The 24359-nt window shown below is 42.2% G+C and overlaps 1 protein-coding gene across 5 annotated transcripts; it reads right to left on the bottom strand.

Moving 5' to 3' along the window:
- On the bottom strand, positions 1-22163 carry SIAH1 (siah E3 ubiquitin protein ligase 1). 5 transcript variants are annotated; one of them, XM_081201263.1, is made up of 2 exons: positions 21851-22163; positions 1-2059 (listed from the first exon to the last, which is right to left on the bottom strand). In XM_081201263.1, exon 2 carries the CDS (start codon positions 2055-2057, stop codon positions 1209-1211), a length of 849 nt encoding a protein of 282 aa, XP_081057389.1. In that variant the 5' UTR covers positions 2058-2059; positions 21851-22163; the 3' UTR covers positions 1-1208. The 5 variants fall into 5 exon arrangements, with proteins under 5 accessions (XP_081057389.1, XP_081057387.1, XP_081057390.1 ...); XM_081201261.1 differs by lacking the exon at positions 21851-22163 and adding an exon at positions 8386-10481; XM_081201264.1 differs by lacking the exon at positions 21851-22163 and adding an exon at positions 8718-10475.
- Positions 22164-24359: the final 2196 nt, after the last annotated feature.

The following is a 24359-nucleotide window of genomic DNA, read 5'->3' as shown; positions in this document are numbered from 1 at the left end:
TTTTCAGTTTGCCAGGAATTCTTTTAATGACAGAATTTAAAAAAGACCAAAAACAGCTTATTTCAACTGCCTCATTTAAACAATCGGTCTGTAATTTATAGTTACAAATACTGTATAGACAATGCCTTCTTGTACTGCACAACCAATAAATACAAGAATGACTTCAAAATGTCTAAAGGTCTCTAAAGTCATTTGAAAATGTGCCTGACCTTCCACTTTTTTAAATTAGAACATTCTCAAACAAATCTGCAGTTATGCTTGAACTCAAAATACAATGGCATCTACAATTTAAAAGAAGCCTTTTTAGGAATCAGTTCAATGTTGCCCCTTTTTAGACACTGTTATGTTCACAAAAATAGCTGAATGAACAACAGTATCATCGAATGAACTACTGGAAAGAGACTAAGGACTTCAATCCTTTGCAGAGTTACTCAGGTTTAAGTTCCATATAGGTCCACAGGACTTATCTGTACTATATAACCAGTGGCAGGATTGCACCCCCCTAAAAATGATACCAAACATACAGAAGTATACACTTTACCATAAGTAATTATAAGTATCAGAAAATGGACACCTGTAATTAATCTCAAAGGGTCAAAAAAAGGAAAAAGGAAAAACCTGAATTACATAAAAGAAAAAAAAATCATTTATTTAATGAAAAACTAGAAGTTAATAAAAATTAGCAAATACACAGAAAATTTACACAAGAACAGCAGCAATACTATGTAGTGACTTACGCAGTGGGAGGGGAGGAAGAATAGGGGGAAGTAGCGGCCAGAGACTGGACCGCCTTGCATGGCTTGTCAGTCAAAGGAAAAGAATACAAATTAAACACAAAACAGTATCTGTTCCAAACGTACAATCAATCTACAAACAAGTTTAGAATTATTTTACAACACATTTCATTCAATCAGTTCTTAATACAAAAAGATGCCCATTTTGGGTAGAATATATATATATATACACATACACGCATATATATATATTTTCAGTGGTTTACTGCTGACTTATTTTAAATATATTAGTGTTATTACATGCAACTGTTTCCTGTACTTTAACAGCCTTCCTATTAATTTACCTTCATATATGCTAACCTCTCCCTACCAAATTGTTCACATCTGGCAGTCAAAGATGTTTACCTTTGTTCTATGAAACTGAATGCTGTGGGTTGTTTTTAGACACTGGCCTGAAAACGTCAGATCGCGGTTTCAACACATCGAAATCGTCACATTAATGCCTAAATTGCCGTTCTCTGCAAAAAGCTGTGCAATGCTGGTGTCAAAGACTAGACAGTCACTGTTCATGATGGCAGTTGCAATCCCTTCGTGAATTGATCGAGGAGTTGCTTCCCAAGTCAATCGTCGCCTATGACCATTTAGCTCAAGTCGATAAGCAAAATTTTCAGCTTGTTTCCGTGTTCCTATCAGCTGTACAATTGCAAAGAACTGCTGGTGACCATCATATTTCTCCTGTTTCTCCAATACAAGCATGAAGTGAAAGCCAAAACAAGACTGCATCATAACCCAGTCAACGGCACCAGGAAGATTAATGTCTGTAGCAAGGAAAACTATATCTTCTCCCTGTAGCGTCGTTATTGACTTATGCTGGTGCATGAGATGAGGCATGACAGCATCTAGAGAGCCTTGCCACTTACAAGAAGCACCAGGACATGGGCACGAATAAGGCCTGAATTCACAAAGCTCTTCGTGGTCTGCTTTTTCAGTGTGGGGCAAAGTGATTTCGCAGCCAGAGGAGGCATATTTACAAGGAAACAGTACAGAGTTGGCAACCTTTTCCATAGCCAAGTTACGAATTGAACCCAGTGGGCCTCGGCAGGTCGGACAGCATGTGAGCTTGGGACGACAGTTGCTACAAACAAGATGGCCACTTTGGCACTGCAGAATAGGTGGCAGTACATAGTCAAAACAGACAGGACACTCAAAGAGACTAGCCAAGTCATTGTTGGAAGCGGTGGTGCCAGTCAATGCAGGCACCCTCTGTGATGGTGTGCACTTGGAGGTACCCGTGGGAAGCGCTGTAGCAGTTTGACGACTCATTTCTGTAAGAAAGCAAAACAAAATGAGCACATTTGTAAAGCTCCTTCTTTCAAAAGAAAACAATCAAGCCTACTTTTTTTTTGGGGGGGGGGAGAATCTGACACATTTACTAAATGTAAAAATGGTCTAATCCAGCGGTTTCTGGACTACAGGCCACCATCCCTGACCACTGGTCCTGCTAGCTAGGATAATGGAAGTTGTAGTTCAACAACTGCTGGTGATCCAAGTTTAGGAAAACTTGGTCTAATCCAACAGGGCTTATAGGTCCATCTAGTCCAGCATTTATTTCTCACAGCTTCCAGAAGGGTAACAAGCACAACATGAAGACAGCAACCCATCCTATATGCCAACTTCCCCAGAAACTTGGTATTTACAGTGATACTGCCTCTGATCATAGAAGCTCCACTTAGCTAGACCAATTCTCCATTAAATTTTCCAATCCTTTTTCAAAGCCATCTAAGAGGATGGATGTTGGGGAGGTTTTGCTAAGACTTCCGGGTATAGGGCAGTATATAAATTCAATAAATAATAATAATAATACCAACACATGTTACTTGAATTGCAATCAATATATAATGTATTGGAATATGTATTTTAACCACATTTATTAATAATTTGTAACTAAAGAAATGGATGAGATAGTTGTGAAGGAATACTGCTTAATTAAAGCACGTAATAAGGTGGTTTGGGGTAAATGAGTTTTAATCTATTTTTTAACAGCCATCTAAGCCATGGTCAACACCACATCTTGTGGTTGGGAATGCCATACATTAATTTGTTGTGTGAAAGGTGTTTTCTTTTGTCTCCCCTGAAATTAATTTCACCAGGGGACCCAATAAATGCTAAATATTACCACATTTCACAATGTCTGAAATCAGAACCTGATGTGATCTGCATTAAAACATAAGAGCCACCATCAAGTTCATGCTCATGTCTGCGTCTAGGTCTCAGTGGAAGCAGTGGAAGTTAAGCGTGTTTAACTGTGTCTGGACTACAGCCAAAGTACCAATGAAGTTTAAACGGTATTAAAAAGTATTATATAGCAACTAGTCATATGGCGTTAATAAGTAGTACAGACATTCAGGTGCTGGTTTTGTATGGAGTAACACAGTCTGTTTGAGAAAGTAGTATCTCGGAGTTAAAATGCTCCTGAAACGCAAATGCCAAGAGAGCTTCTCTACATGTAGGATACATCAAACCTGTGATTGTAGCCACACCCTGAACAATGTATAAAAACACAGGACTGCAGTCACAATCCTTCTGTCATAACAACTGCAAGCAAAACCCGCAAGTGACCAGTAAGCTGGTTTGTTTTACTGCATATATTTACCCCACAAAGAAAAATCCCTGAGGCATGCAACAGTGGGCAACTGCTAATGATCTCAGAGATGAGGTGATTCTTTCCACCATCTCAAAAATAAGACTAATTAGTGTCTACTTAAAAACATAACAGCTTCTCTAGTTAAGTTTTGTGCTATTCAGGAAACCTTATCCTTGATACATTCAAAGTTCTTGCTCAATATACTCTGGGCAGCAATTAGCAATTTTGCTTAGCCGTTTGCAGCACAGAAATCTCTACCTCACTTAAAGACAAGCAGTAACCTTACAAGGAAAAAGAATGAGAAAATTCCTGGTGTATGTATTGACACATACTTTGCATATAGTGTTGTTTTAAAGAAAGGATAGTAACATCTTTTTAAAAAATAATAATAAGCAGACTAAAATAGAAACGTTTTGTACTATTCACACTTCAAGCATGGTAATAGCTTACAAATTGGTTTTTCACATTAGTCAAAATATTTTCACAAAGTCTCTAACCATCTGGCTACATTTTTTGTGTGTGGTTGCAATGCTATTACATACCTTAGAGACTATAGCTAACCTTAATAGCCTGCTAAAAGGTTCACTGGGAACTGAGAAGCTTATGGTGCATTTTTAGTGAACATAGAACTGCAAGTATTTAAATCAATTAATGGTATGGATCAAGCAATTAAAATATTTTGAATAAAAATATGCCACCAATTAATTGATAGGCAGATTCTTTCAAGAATCTAATCACACTTTGTAGGGAGCAATTCCCATTAACACAGTGGGCCTTACTTCTGTGTACACATGCATATAGACACACTGCGCTAATTATTTTTGCTTACAAAAACATCATATTGGAACAGACATTTCTTCTATCTCAGACAATAAGGAATCTCTTTCCATATGCTGCCCCCTGTGACACGTGTACGCATCTAAAAGCAAAATACAATTTCCTTCAGAATAATTCATTTGTACACAGGTGTAACCAACAGATTACAATTTATGACCCAACCATTAAAAACCTTTAAATCACCTGACAGCCCACACATGTAGATAATCCAATGTAGGAAGAGTTAAATGTTCATTTCGGCATCCCCTCTTCCCATCTTGTAAGCCTTGCAAGGTAATTACCACTACGCATATGCTTAGAAGCTGGGCACTAGAACAGGCAAGCTCAGCTACCACACACATTTCAATACACCACTGAACAAGTCACATTCAACTCTGAATGACCATTTAGACATAAGCACGTTGCCTCACTTTTTACCAAATTAATCTGCAATGCAATAAATATATCCACTGACAAATATCAGGTTGTCCCAACTATCTTGCAGGCCCAATCAGAACCTTCAGTTATCTATGGAACTCATTGCTGGAAGACTGGAGAAATCAACTAGTTTTCCTATGGGCCAACTCTCACAACATTTTAATATGAGTAAAATTACAATATCCAACAAGAACCCAGAACCTGCGCCTTCTCCCTCCCTCCCTCCCTCCTCCTGGCTTCTCCCTGCCCTGCCTAGAGAAGGAAGGGGGCTGGGCTTTGATGAGCCGCGGTTGGCTGAACACCATTTTAAGCAGCCTCTGTCCGGAGCCAGCCCTTTTGTGCCGCTCATCGTCTTGCCGCCAGCCCCTGCCGCTCATAAGGAATAGGTAAGCAGCCACTGGGGCTCATCCAGTGCTGTAGAGAAGGGGAGAGTCAGTGGGGGGGGGGCTTCCCAAAATATATTCCGCCCCCCCACAAGGTCTGAGGAACAGTGGACCGGCCCCGTGCGAAAAAAAATTGCTGACCCCTGGATTAGTGCACTGTGTTGTGTGATTGGGTTCACTTGAAAATGGTTTGGAAACCACAGCTAGTGCAAAATTCAGCTGCCAAATTGCAGGACAGTTTGAGCATATAACATCAATATTGGCACAACTGCACTGGTGGCCAAGTTTAACTCTGGTTTTGACCTATAAAGCCTTAGGCAGTGCAGTACCCCAGTATCTCAATGACCACCTCTCTCCACATGAACTAACCTGGACCCTGCATTCAATCACCTTTCACTATGTGTCCCTCTAAGGGAGATGCAGAGTGAAGATACAATAAAGGGCCTTTTCAGTGGAGACTCTCCACTTGTAAAATGCTCTCCCCAGGGGGTTATGCCTGGAACTATCACATTGTTTTTAATTGCCCAGGCTTTTAACTCTTAATTTGGAAGGTGGTGGTTGTTTTTAGCCTACTTTTGTGCTCATCCTTTTAGTGGGGTAAGTTGGATATGTCCTTTTTATATATTTTTATGAATGAGCATTTTAGGTTCTTGTTTTAGTCTTATTATTGTTTGGTTTTAATGTTTGTTCTTGTACTGCAAGCTGCGTTGCAAAAAGTGACAAGTATAATCATAATATATATAATCATATATAATTATATAAATATATAATCATAATACTATTTTATGTACAGTTGACTTTCTTTTTTTCATGGTTGATTGTTTTATGTATTCATTGTTGCAACTTATCCTGGGATTTAGGACAAAAGGTATAATATTTTGCTTGAAATTATTTGATATATAAAATCAATCAATAAGACAGCCTTTAATATTAATGCGGACAACCCATTTTTAAATTTTTTAAAACCCGCAACCTCAAAAAATAATCAGAATTTACCCTATGCCAGTTCAGAATGTTGCATCTGGGTGGTCCCTCACAACAGAACACCAAAAACACCTGTAGTTTATACTGAATATATTAGTACAAAAGGTTTACGAGTTTTTGCTTACAGTTACTCAGAATGTCTCATCTCTCCTTTTTGGCAGGGTTTGCTAGAAGAGAAGCCGCCTTGTTCTGTGGACACTGAAGTCAACACCATAATGCTCTGACTACTAGGCAAGATCTAACTGAAACTGCTGGTTTTACCAAGTGTGCTGTGCAAACTTTACCTCCAATTTAAGTTAATATGAGAATTTGTTTTGACTTGTTATATGTTTCATAAGACATCTGTAAACCCCAAACAAAACTCAAATCGTATGAATTTTGTCACACACAAAAATAAAAGTTTGAAAGATTCAAATTATCTCTTTGAGTAGCACCAAATGTACTGCAATTCAATCAATAGAGCCTGCCTCCTTTGTTCTCTAAGAACCAAAGAACTAACAGTTAGGTCATAAAGTATTAGACCTTGATGCACTCTTCTCAATTTCTACTGGGTATACTGTACCTATGGCTGTTGTCACTTGTTAAGATCTAAAAGCTTGATTTAAAAAAAACACACACCCCTTAATGACCCATTTTTTAAACTACAGTTGTGCTCACAAGAATACCTTATCACTGTTTGACAGCCAGAGTTAGTCCATCACAGTGTCCACACTTTACTACAGATAATTTGGTGTTAAATCTGAATTAGTTGTAAGCATTCCTGTGAGACCAGAATTAAAGTGTTGAAGCTACTGACCAACAGTCATGTATTTTCTAAGTACATATGCCTCCTCTGCATTACAAGGGCTTGCATAGTAAACAACATTTTTGCAGGGTGAAGTAGTGAGCAACCAGAAGAAAATGGAGTAGAGGAGGGAGGGAAAGAACAACATAAACAAAACTGCAACAGAACTGTGTGTACAGATGCTTCTGCAGTGAAATAGTTAATCCTGAAGTCACCAAGGGAACACAACCAGATGTTGGAGGTTGCTGTACTTTTTGATAGCCATCTGAGTGTTTTATTCACCTCTGCTACTCTACTACAATGCACAAGGCTGCTGTTTTAAAAAAGAAAAGAAAAAGTAGTAGTGATAGCTATTTTCATCAGCACCAGCTTGGAACGATAGCCCTCGCTCTTGACAAAGTTCTGGCTGCAGGCTTGGACACTATATTGTGATTCAAGGAAGTAAATAAAACCTATTTTACTTTGTCACCATCTCCTTTATTAACACAGGACAAATAGTACAAGAGGAAAAAGACATTCAAATTGACTCTCATTATGTCTATTTTCTAAAGCCATGTCAATTGTTCTGCTACATTAATTCCATAGAATAAAAATTAAAGTGAGCAGTATGCACACCAACTAATTACAGCTGAAGTTACAACCAAGGTCTTTTTCACCCACATAAACCTTTACACAAATCTTCAGGAACAACACAGATAAATATGAAGTGGACATATATGCAACAGCCTGGGGTGCTTGCGGTAGAAAGTGGATCTCTACACAACAAAGGAAATCCAGGGTAGCCTGTGAGTCACTAAGTATGTTTTGCACACCACACACACACGTGGGTAAGTGCTGGATCCTGTCCCACCATCATGGAGCCTGCCAGATCCCGCCCAATTCTGCAACTATCTCTAACATCCATAAATTTTATGTGGCTTTTTGATTGCACCAGTTTCATATTGTGTCTTGATACCCGCAATACAAAAATCCATGTCAGAATCAGATTATCACATGAGGAGCCCAACTTCTCACTAGTACACCCCCAAATTCCACTGTGCAAAGTATTTCTACAATGTCTGCTCCAGCTGAAAGGAAAAACTCTATAAAAAGTTCAGGTGCAGGCAAACAAACTAAAATTCCGTACCTTGTTTCCCCAAAATATTTTGATCATGCTGAGTAAACAGAAGCATTTGAATGTTGGATCAAAACTTGGTAGGGGTTCAAAAAAGAAAATGCATTCAAATCCAGCCTCCAAGTCTGATTTCCTTAACAGGTGCCTTGGTAATGAAAAGAGGGTAAACACCTGCATGGATTATATGATGAGCATTCATACAGTATGTTTCCCCCCAGTAGTAGTTGGATTTTGAGGGGGAAGGGGAGCTACATTCCAAACGTGTAGTGAATGTAAAGAAAAATAAAACATGGGCAACAAACCTATTTCTGATAGCTCTTTAAGATTACAGGATCAGCTACTGTACTCATCAAGTGAGAAACTAAAGATGTTTCTGATACTGTGCCAAACAAGGAAAATTGGCCATTTGCGATATCCCAAGCAACTGCTGGCTTTCACAAATCTCACTGAGGTCCAGCGCCTAACAATGCCAGTGTAAGAAATGCTACCTTTTCTTTTGCTGGTTTTATTTCCTGGAAGGCATGTATCAAGGACTCCTTTCCATGCGTATAAAAAACTGAAGGCGGATTTCCCCGTCATGAGGAGTAGAACAGCTCATTGCGTTTCTCCATAGAAACAAAAACAATCCACAACAGAGGCCCCTCCTGGAAACGCCAAGGCTTAGAGACAGCCGGCGCGAAAACAATACCCAGAAGGGGGCACAAATCCATGCGAGGCAGGCAGCTCCCTGAACAAGGGAAGGGCGTTCCTTTAATGAAAGTTTCCGAAGTAATCCAAAGTGAAAGACGTGCTAGTGTGAAGAAGCTGCAGAAAGTCTCACCAATTAGATCCACTTTGATTAGGAAGCCTCCTAAGATGGAGACCCGAATTTCGACCCCCACCCAACTCCTTTTCTTGCGCGATCTCCGGAGCCCTCGCGAATCTGAACTGGAAACAACTGCGCCCAAACCCAAGAGGGAGGCGCACGGTCACATCCAAAAGCAGAAGCAGCAACTCCCGAGTCCAGTCCGAAGCCTCGTGTGGCAAAGCTATTGGTCGCTGAAGAAAGCCTGAACTCACTCTCCGCCAGCTCCTCCTAACGCCAGTGAGAACGAGGAGGCGGTATCCTGCTTGGGCCCAGGGAGGGAAGGAGGCTGGGCGGGCAGATCTGCCTCACATGATCAGCCGGACTCCGTTTGCAGCCAGCTATCGCAAGCATCCGCCAAGGGAGACTGCTTAGCGCAGCAAAGGTCGCGCCGGGAAAAGAAGGCTTGGTCCTTCCTTCGCTACGAAGGGACGATCCTGGTCACTGCTCGCCCGGAAGACGCTCTCGAAGCGGGAGGCAAACGAGCGCCGGCCCATCCACCCCCAGCCCCTCCCTCTCCAGCGATTAAGCTGTCTCCAAAAGCAGCTGACAGAGTTCAATTACTGTCCTTCCTGCACAGCAGGATTAATATGGAGCAAAATTCGAGTGAATGAGTCAAACTTGACAGGCTGGTAGGCAGAGTCAAAACAATGGACTTGAACCATCTAGTAAAACAGTTTACTACGTATCTGATTTGGATCTTCCCCTTTAACTCTTAAGAATGTTGGTAATTTGCACAGCTGATGTTTTGAAACAAAGGAATCTTGACGTCTACCAAATCATACTATTAGTCTACCTAACTCAATATTGTCTACACACTACTTGGCAGAACTCTCCGGTTTGATGCAGGAATCTTTCCCAGCCCTACTAAGATGCCAGGAACTGAACCCTAGGCATTTTGCATGCAAAGCATGTGCTCTACCACTGAACTATGGACCTTCCCATAAAAGGTCTTTATATACACCCTGAGTATTTTTAAAAAACTGGGATAGCATGAGCAGGAAACTCCACGGAGATTTTACTGATACCAATAGAGGAATGAGCCTAAACTAAACTGAGGAACTTCTGCTGACAAAATTCCTTAACCCAAATTCTGTACCAAGGAAAGGGAGGATAGTGCCTGCAGCCTGGAGACACAGACCATGCAGTCAACAGAGGACAATTACTATGCACAAAATGCCAGGGATAGTACTGACCACAATGCTCCACAGCAATGACACATGGAAGAAACCACTCCAAGCTCAACAGGTTCATCTTTATGCCTATACTCCTGCCTAGTTAAACACTTTAAGGAATGTATATGATCAACTAATTAAGTCATAAGAAAATTGGCAAACAGCTAACGAATGTATTAATTGTCTTGCAAGCTCAAGTGCATCATGGTGAGGATTTGAGGGGCTAGAAGCACATTTCTGGCTAGCAGACCACTTCAAGCCTTGTTACAAATTGCTAGAGAGCTCTTTACATAGTTTAAAAGGGGGCTGAGGGCTCCCAGCAACCAACTAATGATCAGGATAGCCACACTCCCTCTCCTTTTAAGGCAATAAAGCTTTAAGTGCCATTTCCTCCTTCAGGCCTCCATACTGCTCACTGTGTCTGCCTAGCTCCCAAACTGTGCTGCCATTTACTGTTCTGATCACCTATTTCGAGAAGCTGGGCAAGATAATGAAGGACTTCTGCGTGTGAAAAATGGCAACTAAAATGATCAGGGGACTGGAGCAACTCATTTACAGTACAAGGAAATTTTACGTTTTGAGATACTGAGCTTCAGAAAAAAAGTGGGGTGTATGTTAGAGATGTATAAAACGATGCATGGTGTAGAGAAAGTAGGCAGAGATGCTTTACTTCTTTGCTTCTAATGATTAGGATTAGAGGATATCTGGTTTTCAAAATTGTGATATATCACTAGCTAAAAATTGTGATATACCAATATATTGTGATGTTGAAGTAAGGATGGAACTATGCAAAGGTGAACGGGGCAACGTCCTGGCAACTGCTACTACTTGTCGCAGAGGTGGCCTGCAGGGCCTCAGGGAGCCAGTGGCAGAAGTGGCAACAGCCTGTGAGGCCATATCATGGCGGTGGGAGGTGGCGGCAGAAGTTGTGGTGGCTTGTGAGGCCTTGCCGTGGCAACGGGAAGTAGTGGTAGAAGCAGTGGCAGCCTGGCAGAAGTGGTACAATAATCAGGGACTTGCGAGGCCTCATGGCAGTGGGAGGCAGCAGCAGCAATGAAGGCAACTTGTGAGGCCATGTTGTGGAAGCATGATGTGGCAGAAGTTGGGGTTGGCCTGCAAGGCCTCATGGTGGTGGTGGGATGTGACGGCAGAAGCAGCCTGTGAGGCCATGTCACTGAGGCGGGAGGTGGCAGCAGAAGCGGCCTGCCTTGGTGAGGCCTTTAAGGCCACTGCCGTTTCTCACCACTGAGAAGCTTTGCAAACCGTCACTTTTGTGCCCCTGACGCAAGGCCTCACAAGCTGCCACCACTACTACTGCATTGCCGTGGCAGTGTTGATTCTGTCACTGCCGGACCACTGCCGTCACCTCCCGTTGCTACCACAAGGTCTCGCAGGTGGCTGCTTCTGCTGCCACTTCTGGCCACTGCTTCTGCCGCCACAGCAACATGACCTCACAGGCCGCCTCCTCTTCCTGCTGGACAAGGCCTCACAGGCTGCTGATTATCATGCCACTAGTGCCAGGCTGGCACCACTTCTGCCACCACAAAGTGACCTTGCAGGCCACTGCTGCATCTGCCTCCTGCTGCGACATGGCCTTGTAGGCTGCCGCCACTTTTGCTGCCAGCACAAGGCCTTACAGGCTGCTTGTGTTCAAGCAAATGTAAGCAAAAGTCTCCTGCAGGCTTTCCCCACACAAGACAAGGTTTGCTTTTGTTCTTTTTTATTTTGTGTTTTTTTATCTCGTATTTTTATGTTGTAAACTGCCTTGAGATCTATGGATGAAGGGCAGTAAGACAAATTTTACTACTACTACTACTAATAATAATAATAAATGCAAGTCCTTCTGAATTTAATGCAGCTTACTCCCAGATAAGTGGCATTGGGATTGCAGACACAATAATGTATAATTATATAAATAATTTAATCTTCTACATCAAAGAGCTCAATAGTTGTAGTCATAATGTTTCTATATTAGGAGTTTTGATTATCATGTTCTTTTAGGATAACTTAAAATTGTATCTATTTGTATATTTTTTCACCTCTTAGGTATTTAAAAAGTGAACCAAGTATAGTGGTACCTCGGGTTAAGTACTTAATTTGTTCCGGAGGTCCGTTCTTAACTCGAAAGTTCTTAACCTGAAGCACCACTTTAGCTAATGGGCCTCCTCCCGCCGCTGCGCCGCCGGAGCGCAATTTCTGTTCTCATCCTGAAGCAATATTTCTTAACCTGAAGCAATATTTCTGGGTTAGCGGAGACTGTAACCTGAAGCGTATGTAACCTGAAGCGTATGTAACCCAAGATACCACTGTATGAGGAACAATAAGCTGGGCTTTAATCTTGACAAAATTGGAAACATGGTTCCTGTGTCCAAGAAATCTGTCAACTGCTTGTTCTAGGCAGGATTGCACACCCCCTGATGAAGCAGGTATGCGGTCTGGAGGGCTTCTTAATCCAGCTTTGTCACTGGAAGTCTGGGTTGCCTCAAGGGCTAGAAGTGCCTTTAACTAGCTACACCTGGTATTACAGCTATGATCATTCCTGGGCTGGGAGAGCTTGGCATAGTAGTTCAGGCACTGGTGACTTCAAGATTGGATTACTGCAATGCATTCTTTATGTAGGGCTGCTTGGGCTTCTTTTAATTGAAAAAAACCCAATAGTTATTTTAAACCACTTAGAGGTTTCATAATATTCAAAAGGTAGATACATTTTGTTAAAAACAACTACATGTAACTACCTTAACTCTGTATCAAAACACAACCGAGGAAGTTCAAAAAGATGGAACTAGGAAATGCAAGTATCCACTCACTAATACACACTGGCACACTCTCTCACAATTATTCATGTGCAGGCTTAAAAAAAACATTATTTAACAAAATGAAAATAACACCATGGGTGCAGCCAGGATTTGGGGGGGGGGCAGGACTCTGTTGGGGGGCAGAACTAACATGATTGGACTATTAGTTAAGTATTTCTATTGTTTCACTTGATGGGGGGGGGGCTGCCCCCAGGCTACATCCATGTATACCTACCACTAAATAAAAACAATCTTAAGTGCTTCCCCCCACTCTTAAATAGAAGTTAAGCCAATATTTTAAACCTAGTCCAAATGTATTTGACTTATATATCAACACATTGTAAGTGAAATGGAGAAAATAAGTAAGAAATATTTGCCGAAATAGTAATGATTTCTTTTTAATCCGCCTACTATCCAGAAGTCTGTATAATAATAGACCAAGACAGATCTGACTACAATGGGTATGGATTGTTGCAACTCTTAAATTTTAATGCATGTCTTATCTAAGACTATATATCCTACCAATTTTCCTTTCAAAACACTAACCCAGTAATGAAATGTGTTAATGAACCACTGTAGTTTAGTTATTTTTGTATTACACAAACACAAAAGCCTCAGAAGAGATAATTATGGGTTTTCTTGAACTCCTATCAGTCAGGAAACTTCACATCAAGTTCCAGTTTTCAATACATGCATTAGATCAAAAAGGAAAGTTATATCATAATATTCAAATACATAGGGCAATACTTAGCAGATGGGTTTCAAACCCTTGGTGAGTTAGGTACTTCCCCTGCATGTGAGGACAAGCTCTGGGTGGAGGAGACAAGACGGGGTGGGGAAACAGAGCGATGTAGACACCATTATCCCACCCCAGGGGAAATGACAAAACAGTGCCAGGGCAGGACATGCTATTCCTTCTGTGACTTATGTCACAGTAGTGTTGCTGCATTTTCTCTGGATGCAGCAATGCTCTGCCTGCATAGGCTTGGGCAAAGGCAACATTTTCAAGCCCTGCCTATACAAAGTACAAAATAAGATTGCTGCTGTTAGTGAGAGTTACACCTGCATGGTGGCTATAACAGTGCTTGCAGGACTACAGCCATTGCAAAGAACCTTCAAACTCCAACAGACTGCTAGCAATTTATAGGACAGAAGTGTCCAACCTTTTTGGAAAGCTTGCTATAAATCATGTTCAGAGTACAAGACAGACTTTTTCTAATGTACACTGCAATGCCTATTTGGATCTCAAGAGCACTGTTTGATTGGTTATACCACTAGCCTATTGAGCCAAAGGTACATGTAGCTGTACAGACGCAGGCAGAAGTTTGGGCCTAGATATGGTATAGTCAGGACTGGGGAGGTGGGTGGGGACTCTTTCCTTGCCTATCAGTGGCACACACCTTACAGTGGTACCTCGGGTTACAGACGCTTCAGGTTACAGACTCTGCTAACCCAGAAATAGTACCTCAGGTTAAGAACTTTGCTTCAGGATGAGAACAGAAATCGTGCGATGGCGGGGTGACGGCAGCGGGAGGCCCCATTAGCTAAAGTAGTGTCTCAGGTTAAGAACAGTTTCAGGTTAAGAACAGACCTCCGGAACGAATTAAGTTCTTAACTCGAGGTACCACTGTATTTCCATCCATCTTCGATAGTATCTAATGGTGGCCATATGTCCTCTTTTTCCAGGACACGCCCTCTTTTTCATTTTAGTGATTGATAGTTAAAAGTAGAAGTCGGCAAATATGTCCTCTTTTTTGCTCTTCAAAATATTGCAACCCTAGACCTGGGAAAGACATCTTCAAAGTGGAGCACCCAATTTTCATCAATCCGTCCTACCCACCTAAGCCCACCTACACCTAGAAAAACTACTGCACTTTTGAAAAAGTATGGAATACAACACAGATGACACCTATCGAAAAAGCCATGACTGGATATAACATATCTTTACAATATCAAGCATGATGCAGATTTGACACCAATTATGTTAATCTGAGGTCTCTAACCAACTTCTCCACTGAAGACTGTGGTTGGGTTATTAAAAAATTCTCAAAGGCACCTTAATTAAAAATGTAAAATAGTTATTTCAGTTCTTCATTTAAAGGTATGATGCCTTTTCAGGAATCCCAAGATGAATCTTAGAAGTCTATTCTAGTTCACTTCAAAACTTAAGAAGCAATAAGGGCCCCATATTGTTATACAACTGCATGGGTATTCTAAGTGAACAAAAAAGAAGAAGATTAAACTAGATTTATGAATAAGAGAACCCATTTAAATATTGCATGTATTTTCTGGAATGCTCCTTTCCTAAAATAAATACATTTTCTGTGAAAAGTTCTTGAAATGCAACATGAAATTCTCAGTCCTTGGGCCAAGAGTGTTTACATTAATGCTATTAGTCTAATCTAGTGGCTTACATGATGCAAGAAGTATTTACTTCGCCTTGCATCACAGCTAGAATGATAAACAAACTGACTTAACAGATAATAGAGAGCACAGGGACCCAATTCAAAGAGCTAGTTAGGACTTCTGAAGTCCTAAACAGCTTGGGCCCAGCATGAACCACAACCTCTTAAGGTTAACAAGAAACTCTGAATTATGCCATCTATGTATCAAAACCAAAACCATAAGAGCTAGCAGAAAAGCATTCCCCAAGAGCTTAGAATTCTCACCACACCATATTTTATTTATTTATTTCTATATCACCCTCTCATAAGGTATCAGGACTGTGAATAGTAAAATAAAAGCAATTAAAAGCAGTAAGGTAAAGGTAAAGGGACCCCTGACCATTAGGTCCAGTTGTGACCAACTCTGGGGTTGTGGCGCTCATCTTGCTTTATTGGCCAAGGGAGGCCGCGTACAACTTCCGGGTCTGGCGAACCAGAGCAGCGCACGGAAATGCCGTTTACCTTCCCGCCGGAGCAGTACCTATTTATCTACTTGCACTTTGATGTGCTTTTGAACTGCTAGGTTGGCAGGAGCAGGGACCGAGCAACGGGAGCTCACCCCGTCACGGGGATTCGAACCACGACCTTCTGATCGGCAAGTCCTAGGCTCTGTGGTTTAACCCACACCGCCACCCGCGTCCCTTGTATTAAAAGCAGTACAGATCATTAAAATGACTAGCTACTACTAATAATTTTTAAAAATGGATAGATTTCAAGAGACACGTGAGCCCAAGTGGTTTCTGGTGTTAGACATATTAAAGGTAAAGGTACCCCTGCCCGTACGGGCCAGTCTTGACAGACTCTAGGGTTGTGCACTCATCTCACTCTAGAGGCCGGGAGCCAGCGCTGTCCGCAGACACTTCCGGGTCACGTGGCTAGCGTGACGAAGCTGCTCTGGCGAGCTGGCACCAGAGAAGCACACGGAACGCCGTTTACCTTCCCGCTATAAAGCGGTACCTATTTATCTACTTGCACTTAAGGGTGCTTTCGAACTGCTAGTGGGCAGGAGCTGGAACCGAACGACGGGAGCTCACCCCGCCGCGGGGATTCGAACCGCCGACCATGCGATTGGCAAGTCCTAGGCGCTGAGGTTTTACCCACAGCGCCACCCGTGTCCCGTTCCGCCACCCGCGTCCCGTTAGACATATTATGTTCAGTTAAATGCACAGGATTCACAGATTCAACAACTGTAACTTCATTTTTACAGCAGCAAGAAATTATGAAAAACAGTGCTACAATGGTCTGAAAATAACCCTCAGGCAGCTTTGCTGTTTTTTAAACTGCATTTAAAGGCCACCTTTTCTTCTCCAAGAAGCTCAAGGTGATTATGTTGTTGTCCCCCTCTTCATACAAACCCCACAACAACCCTGTGAGGTACATTAGTCTGAGAGGCAATAAGTGGCCTAAGGTCAGTGAGCCTCATGACTGAGTGGGGATTTGAACCCTGCTCTTCCAGTTCCTGGTCAGATACTCTATCCACTTCACTACAATGACTACAAGCTACAATTCCCAGGGCTCTTAAATAATTTGGAGGTGGGGTTGTTGGGTTTTGTTTGTGTGCTTAGAATGCCATTTTATAAGTGTTCACTTCAACAAAAGTTTTCATCCCAACTGCACTTCTTTCAAAGCAAGTTGCATTACTGTGTGCAACTTCCTTCCAGTTACATTTGTTTAGCACTGTGGAATAAAAGCAGGCAATACACATTCTCATATTAGACCCCCAAGAGCACCAGATTACTTGCTTTTAAAATTGTGCATACATTTTAACCTGGGATAGCAAATATTTTCAATGACATTTTCAAGCGCTGAAAATTGTGCTCAAATTCAGTCACACAACTATCCCAATATGGCTTATGTATTTGAACTTCTGCGATCACTGTCTATTGCATTACTCTATTATTGAAACTATCTGTCCTTAGGTATGATGGTTAACATCAGAAATGAACTTAAGTCAGTATTCTGAGTGCTTGGTTCCTCAGGTACCTAAAAATCAGAAACATTTTTTCTTTACCCCTGTGCAAGTAATGCCATGAAACCAAATGCTGCTCATGAAAAAATTGGCAGAGGCACTGGGAAATCTTTAATCCCCACTACTGCCTGCATGGTCCCTTGTCCATCTAACATAGTTTGACTGCTCCATTAGGATTTTTCAGGCTTTTCTCATTTTAAGCTATGTGAACAGCAAATGCAACATACACCAAACAAACAGAAAAAAACAATTAGGAGAAAATATGTAACTTCATGCCATAATCTCCCCAAAAAAGGCAGGGCTAGTGAGGCAAAATGAATCAAAAGAACTAAAAGGGACTTACATAAAATATACTTTAAAATATTTTAAAAGGCAACTATAAGCCTTGAATTGAAAAAGAGCTACTTTAGAAGTAGGGAACCTCTGGCCCATGGGCCAAATCTCTGTCTGTCAGGGATGCAATTTGGCCAGCAAGGCCACTTGCCTCAAACCACATCTGCCTATTATCAGATGAGCAGGGTTCAATCCTGTTGGGTGCTGCTTCACCAGTGTCTTTCCTGTGGTGGCAAAGCAGACCCTTCCCCTCCCAGCAGTGTTAGAAACTCAGATATGTAAGCTAAAAGTCAAATGGCGCCTTAACCGTAGGTTATGGTCGCCACAATGGAGTTTCTAGGCGCTCTTTTGCAATTAAATAAATAGTATTGCTAAATCAGTGTTTTATAAATGTATAAACACTTAAATAAGCTATTTACAACCTAGCTGACAGCACTTTGTTAAGAGCTGAAAGTATATTGGGGTGCAGGGGTGCTTCTCACTGGGGACTAATGGGATAGTGCATTTTCTGCTTGTTGGAAGCATTTATGCCATCTGCACTCACCTATTCTGTTTGCAGTCTCTGAACAATAAATCAAATTATTACAGAAAACACCAGAAATCTCCAGTGATCCCAGATAAGTCCTGCCACAGAGTTTTTTATCATCACTAGGGGATGTGGGAAACATGTACCACATATTTACTTCTCTCACCTAATATAGCAGTAATCATAGAATCTCTGCATATTGCTCTGAACTACATGAAAGTGTTGATTTGAGTGAAGGCTGTTCGTCACTTTGATGTCAGTTAAAGAAAGTTTTGTAACTAACCCTGTAATAAGACCCACATTAAATACAGTTTTTTTAGGTTACACTATCCTAACCACCTTATGCTAGGCTAGTTCAGTTCTTGATTAGTACAAACTAATCTTGATTAGTACAAACTAATTTATTGGACTACCAAAATTTCAGTTTCTCTATAATTTTAGTACAAGAAAAACAGGACAGGACTGCAGTTATCTTGCCCAAGGCTTCTGAACTATTTTGTAATCAATGAAAATATTTTATAGCAAATGTGCCAATACTACAACAGGTAACTGCAGTATGGCATTTGGAAGACTTTTTTTTGTTTCTGGAACATTTAATATTTTTACTCACAGCACTGTTTCACACATGATGACAAATTCCTATTTTCTTAGATAATGATTATTTCAACACAGGAAAGGAACAATATGTCAGTCTTCTTTAAACCCAATTAAGAGATGGGGAAAAATTCAGACACAGAAAAAGAAGCAATTAAAATTGTTGTGATGTATGCAGAATCCATATTTGCTTAGTGATCATCCAATCTTATCTATCTTTCTCTAGAACCTTTCTTTTATACTAAATTTATGAAATCATCAACCCTTTCATCACAATGACCCTCACAAATCCAAGCTAGAATTATAGAGGACTAGTTTAGTTCAGTAACTAAGAGTCAGAGACCCAGGTTCAAATCTGACCTCAGCCATGGGATTAAAAAGTGGCCCTAGGCAAACCACTATCTCATAGCTTCAGACCCATATGCAGCATGGGGATAATAATATTGGGACTATACTATCCTGCAATGTTATATTAAGGATTATCAAATAATGTGCCAGGTGTTTTGAACAGGTGAATTAAACTACATGAATGTTTAATATTATTTAGCTATTCCACAAGAAGTCTGCTTATACACAGGTGGCCCAATGCTTTCTGCTTTTCCAACTCTTATTTAACTTCATGAACCAAGTCATCATGCAAGGTTGATGTCACAATACCAAATCAACTATTCCGTACTCGAAAAAGCAGTGATTTAAAAGTAAGCATACAGCATCTATAGGGAGAGCATGAAGAACTAGGTCATGGCTCAAACATGTAAAAAACAAAACCACAAACAGCATAGAACCTTGCATTTTTAAAGAGTGTTATTACACAATTGTCCACTTCTGTCATATATGATTAAAGCAAATAATGATTTTATTCTTTATTCTGGAAAATACCATATTTCTCTGTATACATCAGGGGTCAGCAAGCTTACCGAACGATGGGCTGGTCCACACTCTGTCTTTCAGATGGGCCGGAGCATGTGTGGACGCATGCGTGCTCTTCCGGGTCAGACGAGAGCCCATGCGCACATGCTATTTCCGGAGCTCCTCTGACCCGGATGTGGGCCGGAAATAGCGTGTGTGTACAGGCACCATCAACCCGGAAGTCGGTCCCCGCGCCGCACCAGTAAGAGCAGGCAGCACCATGGGCCGGATAGAGGAGCCCCGTGGGCCGCTACCAGCCCATGGGCCTTAGGTTTCCAACCCCTGGTATATAGCTAGGAAGCCTACACAGGCAATTTTCATGATACATGTATTAAAGATTTTTTTTTAAAAAAAAACCATGAAATTGAAAGTGGCAAGATGTGTTATATATTTCCATACTCCTATCTTTACCATTTGCACACAGTTTCTCTAAGGCCACATTGCCCCTAATTTATCAAGTTTCCACAGTTCAAAACCAGTCTTGAACTTCCCCACACTACACAAGAACAGGAACCACTTCTGCAGTAAAAAATGTACACTAAACATAAACAGCCCTTTCCGAATTTTATGTAATGCCTTCACTCTACACAGGTAAAGTAATAACATATCATTATGTACATATAACAATGCATGGTGATGCATTGTAGAACAAAAAAAGGGCGGAGACAAACAAGCAGAAACACATCACAAACTAGGAATTTAAACAGGGAAAATAAGTGTGCAATAAACAGATCAACTGAGATGTAGATACAAGATGAGGAATGTCCCTACCTCTTAAGATCTCTGGTGTAATAAATTGGTAAGGAGAGGTAGGGAGATTAGAAAGTCCAGCAGCAATTACAACTAGGGCTACAATCCTATGCATGCTTAGCTGGGACTAAGTCCTACTGAAAACAATGGGAGTTACTTTGAACACAGTGGATTAAGCTATTGGGCTGCATCCTAATCACACTTACTGGAGAGTAAGGCATACAGGATATAATGGCAGTTTTAAGTAAACACTTGTACAGCAGATCTTGCATTTTTGTTAGAAAGGAAAGGTGATCAGCATCCCTTCCAATTTTATTTGATGTCAGGAATTGTCCATATAAGGGATGTCAAACATCTGGGGATCAGGGAAGTGGGGGTGGAGAGATGTGATCAGCTCCCAATAAGTTTTGAAAACTAGAGAGAAAGGTAAGAGAGAAAGTGCAGCTTAACCCTCCAGTGTCACACTCATCATTTAAGGTTCCAATCCACAATTAACCTGTTTCTCTTTCTTCTTGTTTTCTCCCCACACACCAAAGAACCAGTGTGCTCTAATAAGGGCTACAGACAGAACCCAGTAAGTGAAATGTGCATTTCCAAACACCCCAAAATGGGGAACTATCTTCATTGCTTCTTTTGTCCCAAGTACCCCCCCCCCGTGCATGCTGCCATCTTGTACGGTGGCAAGTGTGGCTAATATCATTACATCTATCTAGCCACCACGTGCATTCCAGCTTAAAGACCGTTACAAATTGCACACAAGTTTTGGGCAGCAAACATCATTGGGATCACCATTCCCCCTTTCTCACCCACTACCACTTGTTTCCTTTTAACATCTTGACTGAGAGTTCTGGGGAACTTGAAAACTTTGCACGTGGCTTTGCACGACCTTTTGGCGTCAGTCCTACTTAGTTATTAGTCCTTATTAGCAACATTAACAACAGCAGCAGCAGCAGCAACAGACTGTGGCTGCCGGCCTTCCTCGGGAGCAAGCGCAACATCTGAAGGCAGCGGGGCTTGCTCCCTAAGCAGCAACACGACTACACCGTGGCTGTCAGACTTCCTCAAGAGTAAGCGCCGCTTCTTGAAAGCTGCGGGGCTTTGCTCCAGAGGAAACCGCGCCGCACGGGCCGCTCCCCACCCGCCTCGCACTTCCTCCTCCCCGCCACTGAAGCGGTGACCGTGGAAGACGAGGCTGAGGGCTGCGAGGAGGCCGCCGCCGAAGCCACGCTGTTGTTTCTGGTGTCGCCGAGGCCTGCCTCCCCTCCGAACTCAGCACAAAAGGACACCCGAGGCTAAGCAGGCGACGCCGGCCGGCCGGCCGCCCAGCCAGCCCCTCTCTTCCACCACAAAGGGAAGAAGGCGAGGGAGGCGGAGCGGGGCCTGCGCGCGGCGGGGCCTGGGAATCCGACCAAGCCAGTCAGCCCACCCACCCTCCTTCCGAGGAGGCGAGCCGCGGGCCTCCCCTCCTCCGGACTCTCCCCACCCCCTCGCACTCAGGCCCGCCGCCGCCACTTCTCCTCAGACTCCCGTTAGGCCGCGGCGAGGCCTGTTCGGGCCCGGCATGAGGCGGCGGCGGCGACACCACACATTCCCTCTCACTCTTTGCCTCCTCACCTGTGGGCGCTGGGCTGGGCGGCGAGCCGCGGCCTGGCTCCCACCCCCGGACGGGCCGCGAGAGGACCGTGTGAGGGGGGCGCTATGAGCTGGCGAAGCGAGCACCGGGGGGGGGGTGGAGGGAATTTAAAAAAAACAGGGGGTTAAAAGAAGGAGTAAAAGAGGCGGGCGGGCTTATCTCGACGATGGCCGCCAAAACGACACTCACAAACACGAAAATAAAACGGAGGAAGAACCAGCCTTGGGAGAAAGCGGGGTCGGGGTGGGGGGAGTTAAATAGTCGGCCGGCCGAGCGACCCCGCGCTCGCTCGCTCGCTCGTTCCCTCTACCGCCACCACCAGCGCTAGGCCGGGAGGGGAGCGCGCTCGGCTCTCTTTCTCCAGCGGTTGCGCTCGCTCGCGCACACACACCCTACCCTGCCCTCTCCCTCGCGCGTGCGCGCGCACCCCGGCTAAGGGCAGCAGCTGCAGCTCAGAAAAAGAGAGCTGGCTCGCTCTCCTTGCGCACGCGCACGAGACCTCGCCTGACGGGGAATGAGCGGCGTTAGGTGGAGGGAGGATAGAATTAGATGGATTTGTGGCGCCGCCTCAACTTTTGGATGTACCTCATCCTTCACTGAGGTGAGACAAGATTTATTCCTCTCACCTAGTTAATGTTGAAATATATGGTTGTTAACTTGGGATCTCCTTTAATAATAATAATAATGATAATGTCCTGTGATATTTAAATAACAGGAAATAATAGTAAAGTTTAACCATTTAAAGCAGAAATGTTTACGAAATTAACTTTCAAGCTAATTTTAATAAACTTTCAAAATTATTTATTTATTTATTATTATTTGCTTCCCATGAGGCCTCTAGAAGCGATTTGCAATATGCAGTAATGACGTATGTAGAAGTTATGTATACAGAAACCGTATCTGCATATAAAAACAATTTTAGGGACAACAGCAGCAAATCTAGAAACAGTTTAAAAGAACGCATACTGACTGAGAAATATTTTAAAGGCTTTTTGAAAGAGGACTGAAATGATTATTATGTTGGGTTATATTCCATTTTTGCTTGACTCAGAGTAGACCTACTGAAATCAATAAACATGGGTAACATTAAGTCCATTAAATTCAGTGAACCTACTCTGACTAGTCCTGAGTAGGATTAACATTGGATATGATCCATAATTGTGTGTGTGCGCGCACGTACATACAGTACTTTTTTGATTAAAAATAAAATGTGCTGGTACTTGTATCTTGGTACAAGATACAGCACAAAATGGTTGACATGGGCAGCGGAAAAAGAGGTGGTTGCACCAGTGAATACATACACACACACTGTTATTATATCAGGCTCCAGAACACATCGTATACATTTATCATATTTTTGTTTGGCTCTCCTCTTGGTCTGGGTGCCTAACACTGAACAACAGACCACAACCAACCACGATTTGGCATAATGTGTTGGGTGCTTCATATTATCTTCTTGAGTTAGAATTCCACACCACCTTATTTCTCTTTCTTTCTCTCTCTCTCTCTCTCTCTCTCTCTCTCTCTCTCTCTCACCGACCTACCAATCAGGCAATAACAAAGAACCCACCCACATTATATGCCAGGGATAGAGAACTCTCCACTCTCATAATCACTGAGGGACTACTCCAACTCCCATAATCCATGACTGTTGGTCATACTGGCCGGAATCATTGTCAAACCCCATTGCTGTAATAACTGTGTTTTAAGGGCATGTGTTTGTGTATGCTGGTCTGGCCTTGCCCAGTGGAATGTGCCTTCCCAGTGTGGTTCTTAGCCTAAAAATTTCCCCATTCCTGATTTAAATTATGATTTAACCAGAATGAAAGTACTGTAATGGAAACATTCAAGTGAGCTATCTGTTTTAAGTATTAGATTATCTATTAATTGTTGTAATAAATGACATTTGTTTTGAATTATGGAAATGTTTGATAAATTCTGCTCTTAAGTTTAGTAATACTAGATAATGTAAATCAGCTCTGATGATTTATAATTTCCTGAGATTGGAGGACAATTACTTTTGCATTCCAGTACATTAGGTGCAGTAAAGTAGATACAGTCATTAATTACCTTGGGTGCCAATTACCTTGGGTGCCATTTCATTAGATAAGGAACTGTTTGCTTATCTGCTAAATCAGTATTCGTGATGATGAATTTATTGTCATTAAATTCTACAATCTAAGATATATAATTCATTTATTATGTTGATTTCCCATGTACTTAAATATTCTCTTACCTATTGACAGCATTTCTGGAGGTGAACAATAGCCCCAAGGCTTCATTTTGCTTCTTTGCCACCACTTAACAGTTGTTAGATCACTTTCCCAATAGCAGGAATGGGGACATGTGGCCCTCCAAATGTTGTTGGGCTGCAACTCCCATCAGACCCAACCAGCATAGCCAACGGCCAGAGATGTTGAGATTTATAGTCCAACAACATATGGAGGCACACATTCCCTACCCCTGACAAATAACTCATGATCTGCAGCC

The sequence above is a fragment of the Podarcis bocagei genome (assembly GCF_964188305.1).
Source record: "Podarcis bocagei genome assembly, chromosome: 7".
In the NCBI taxonomy this organism is placed as follows: domain Eukaryota; kingdom Metazoa; phylum Chordata; class Lepidosauria; order Squamata; family Lacertidae; genus Podarcis; species Podarcis bocagei.
This window is presented reverse-complemented; position numbering and strand designations above follow the sequence as displayed.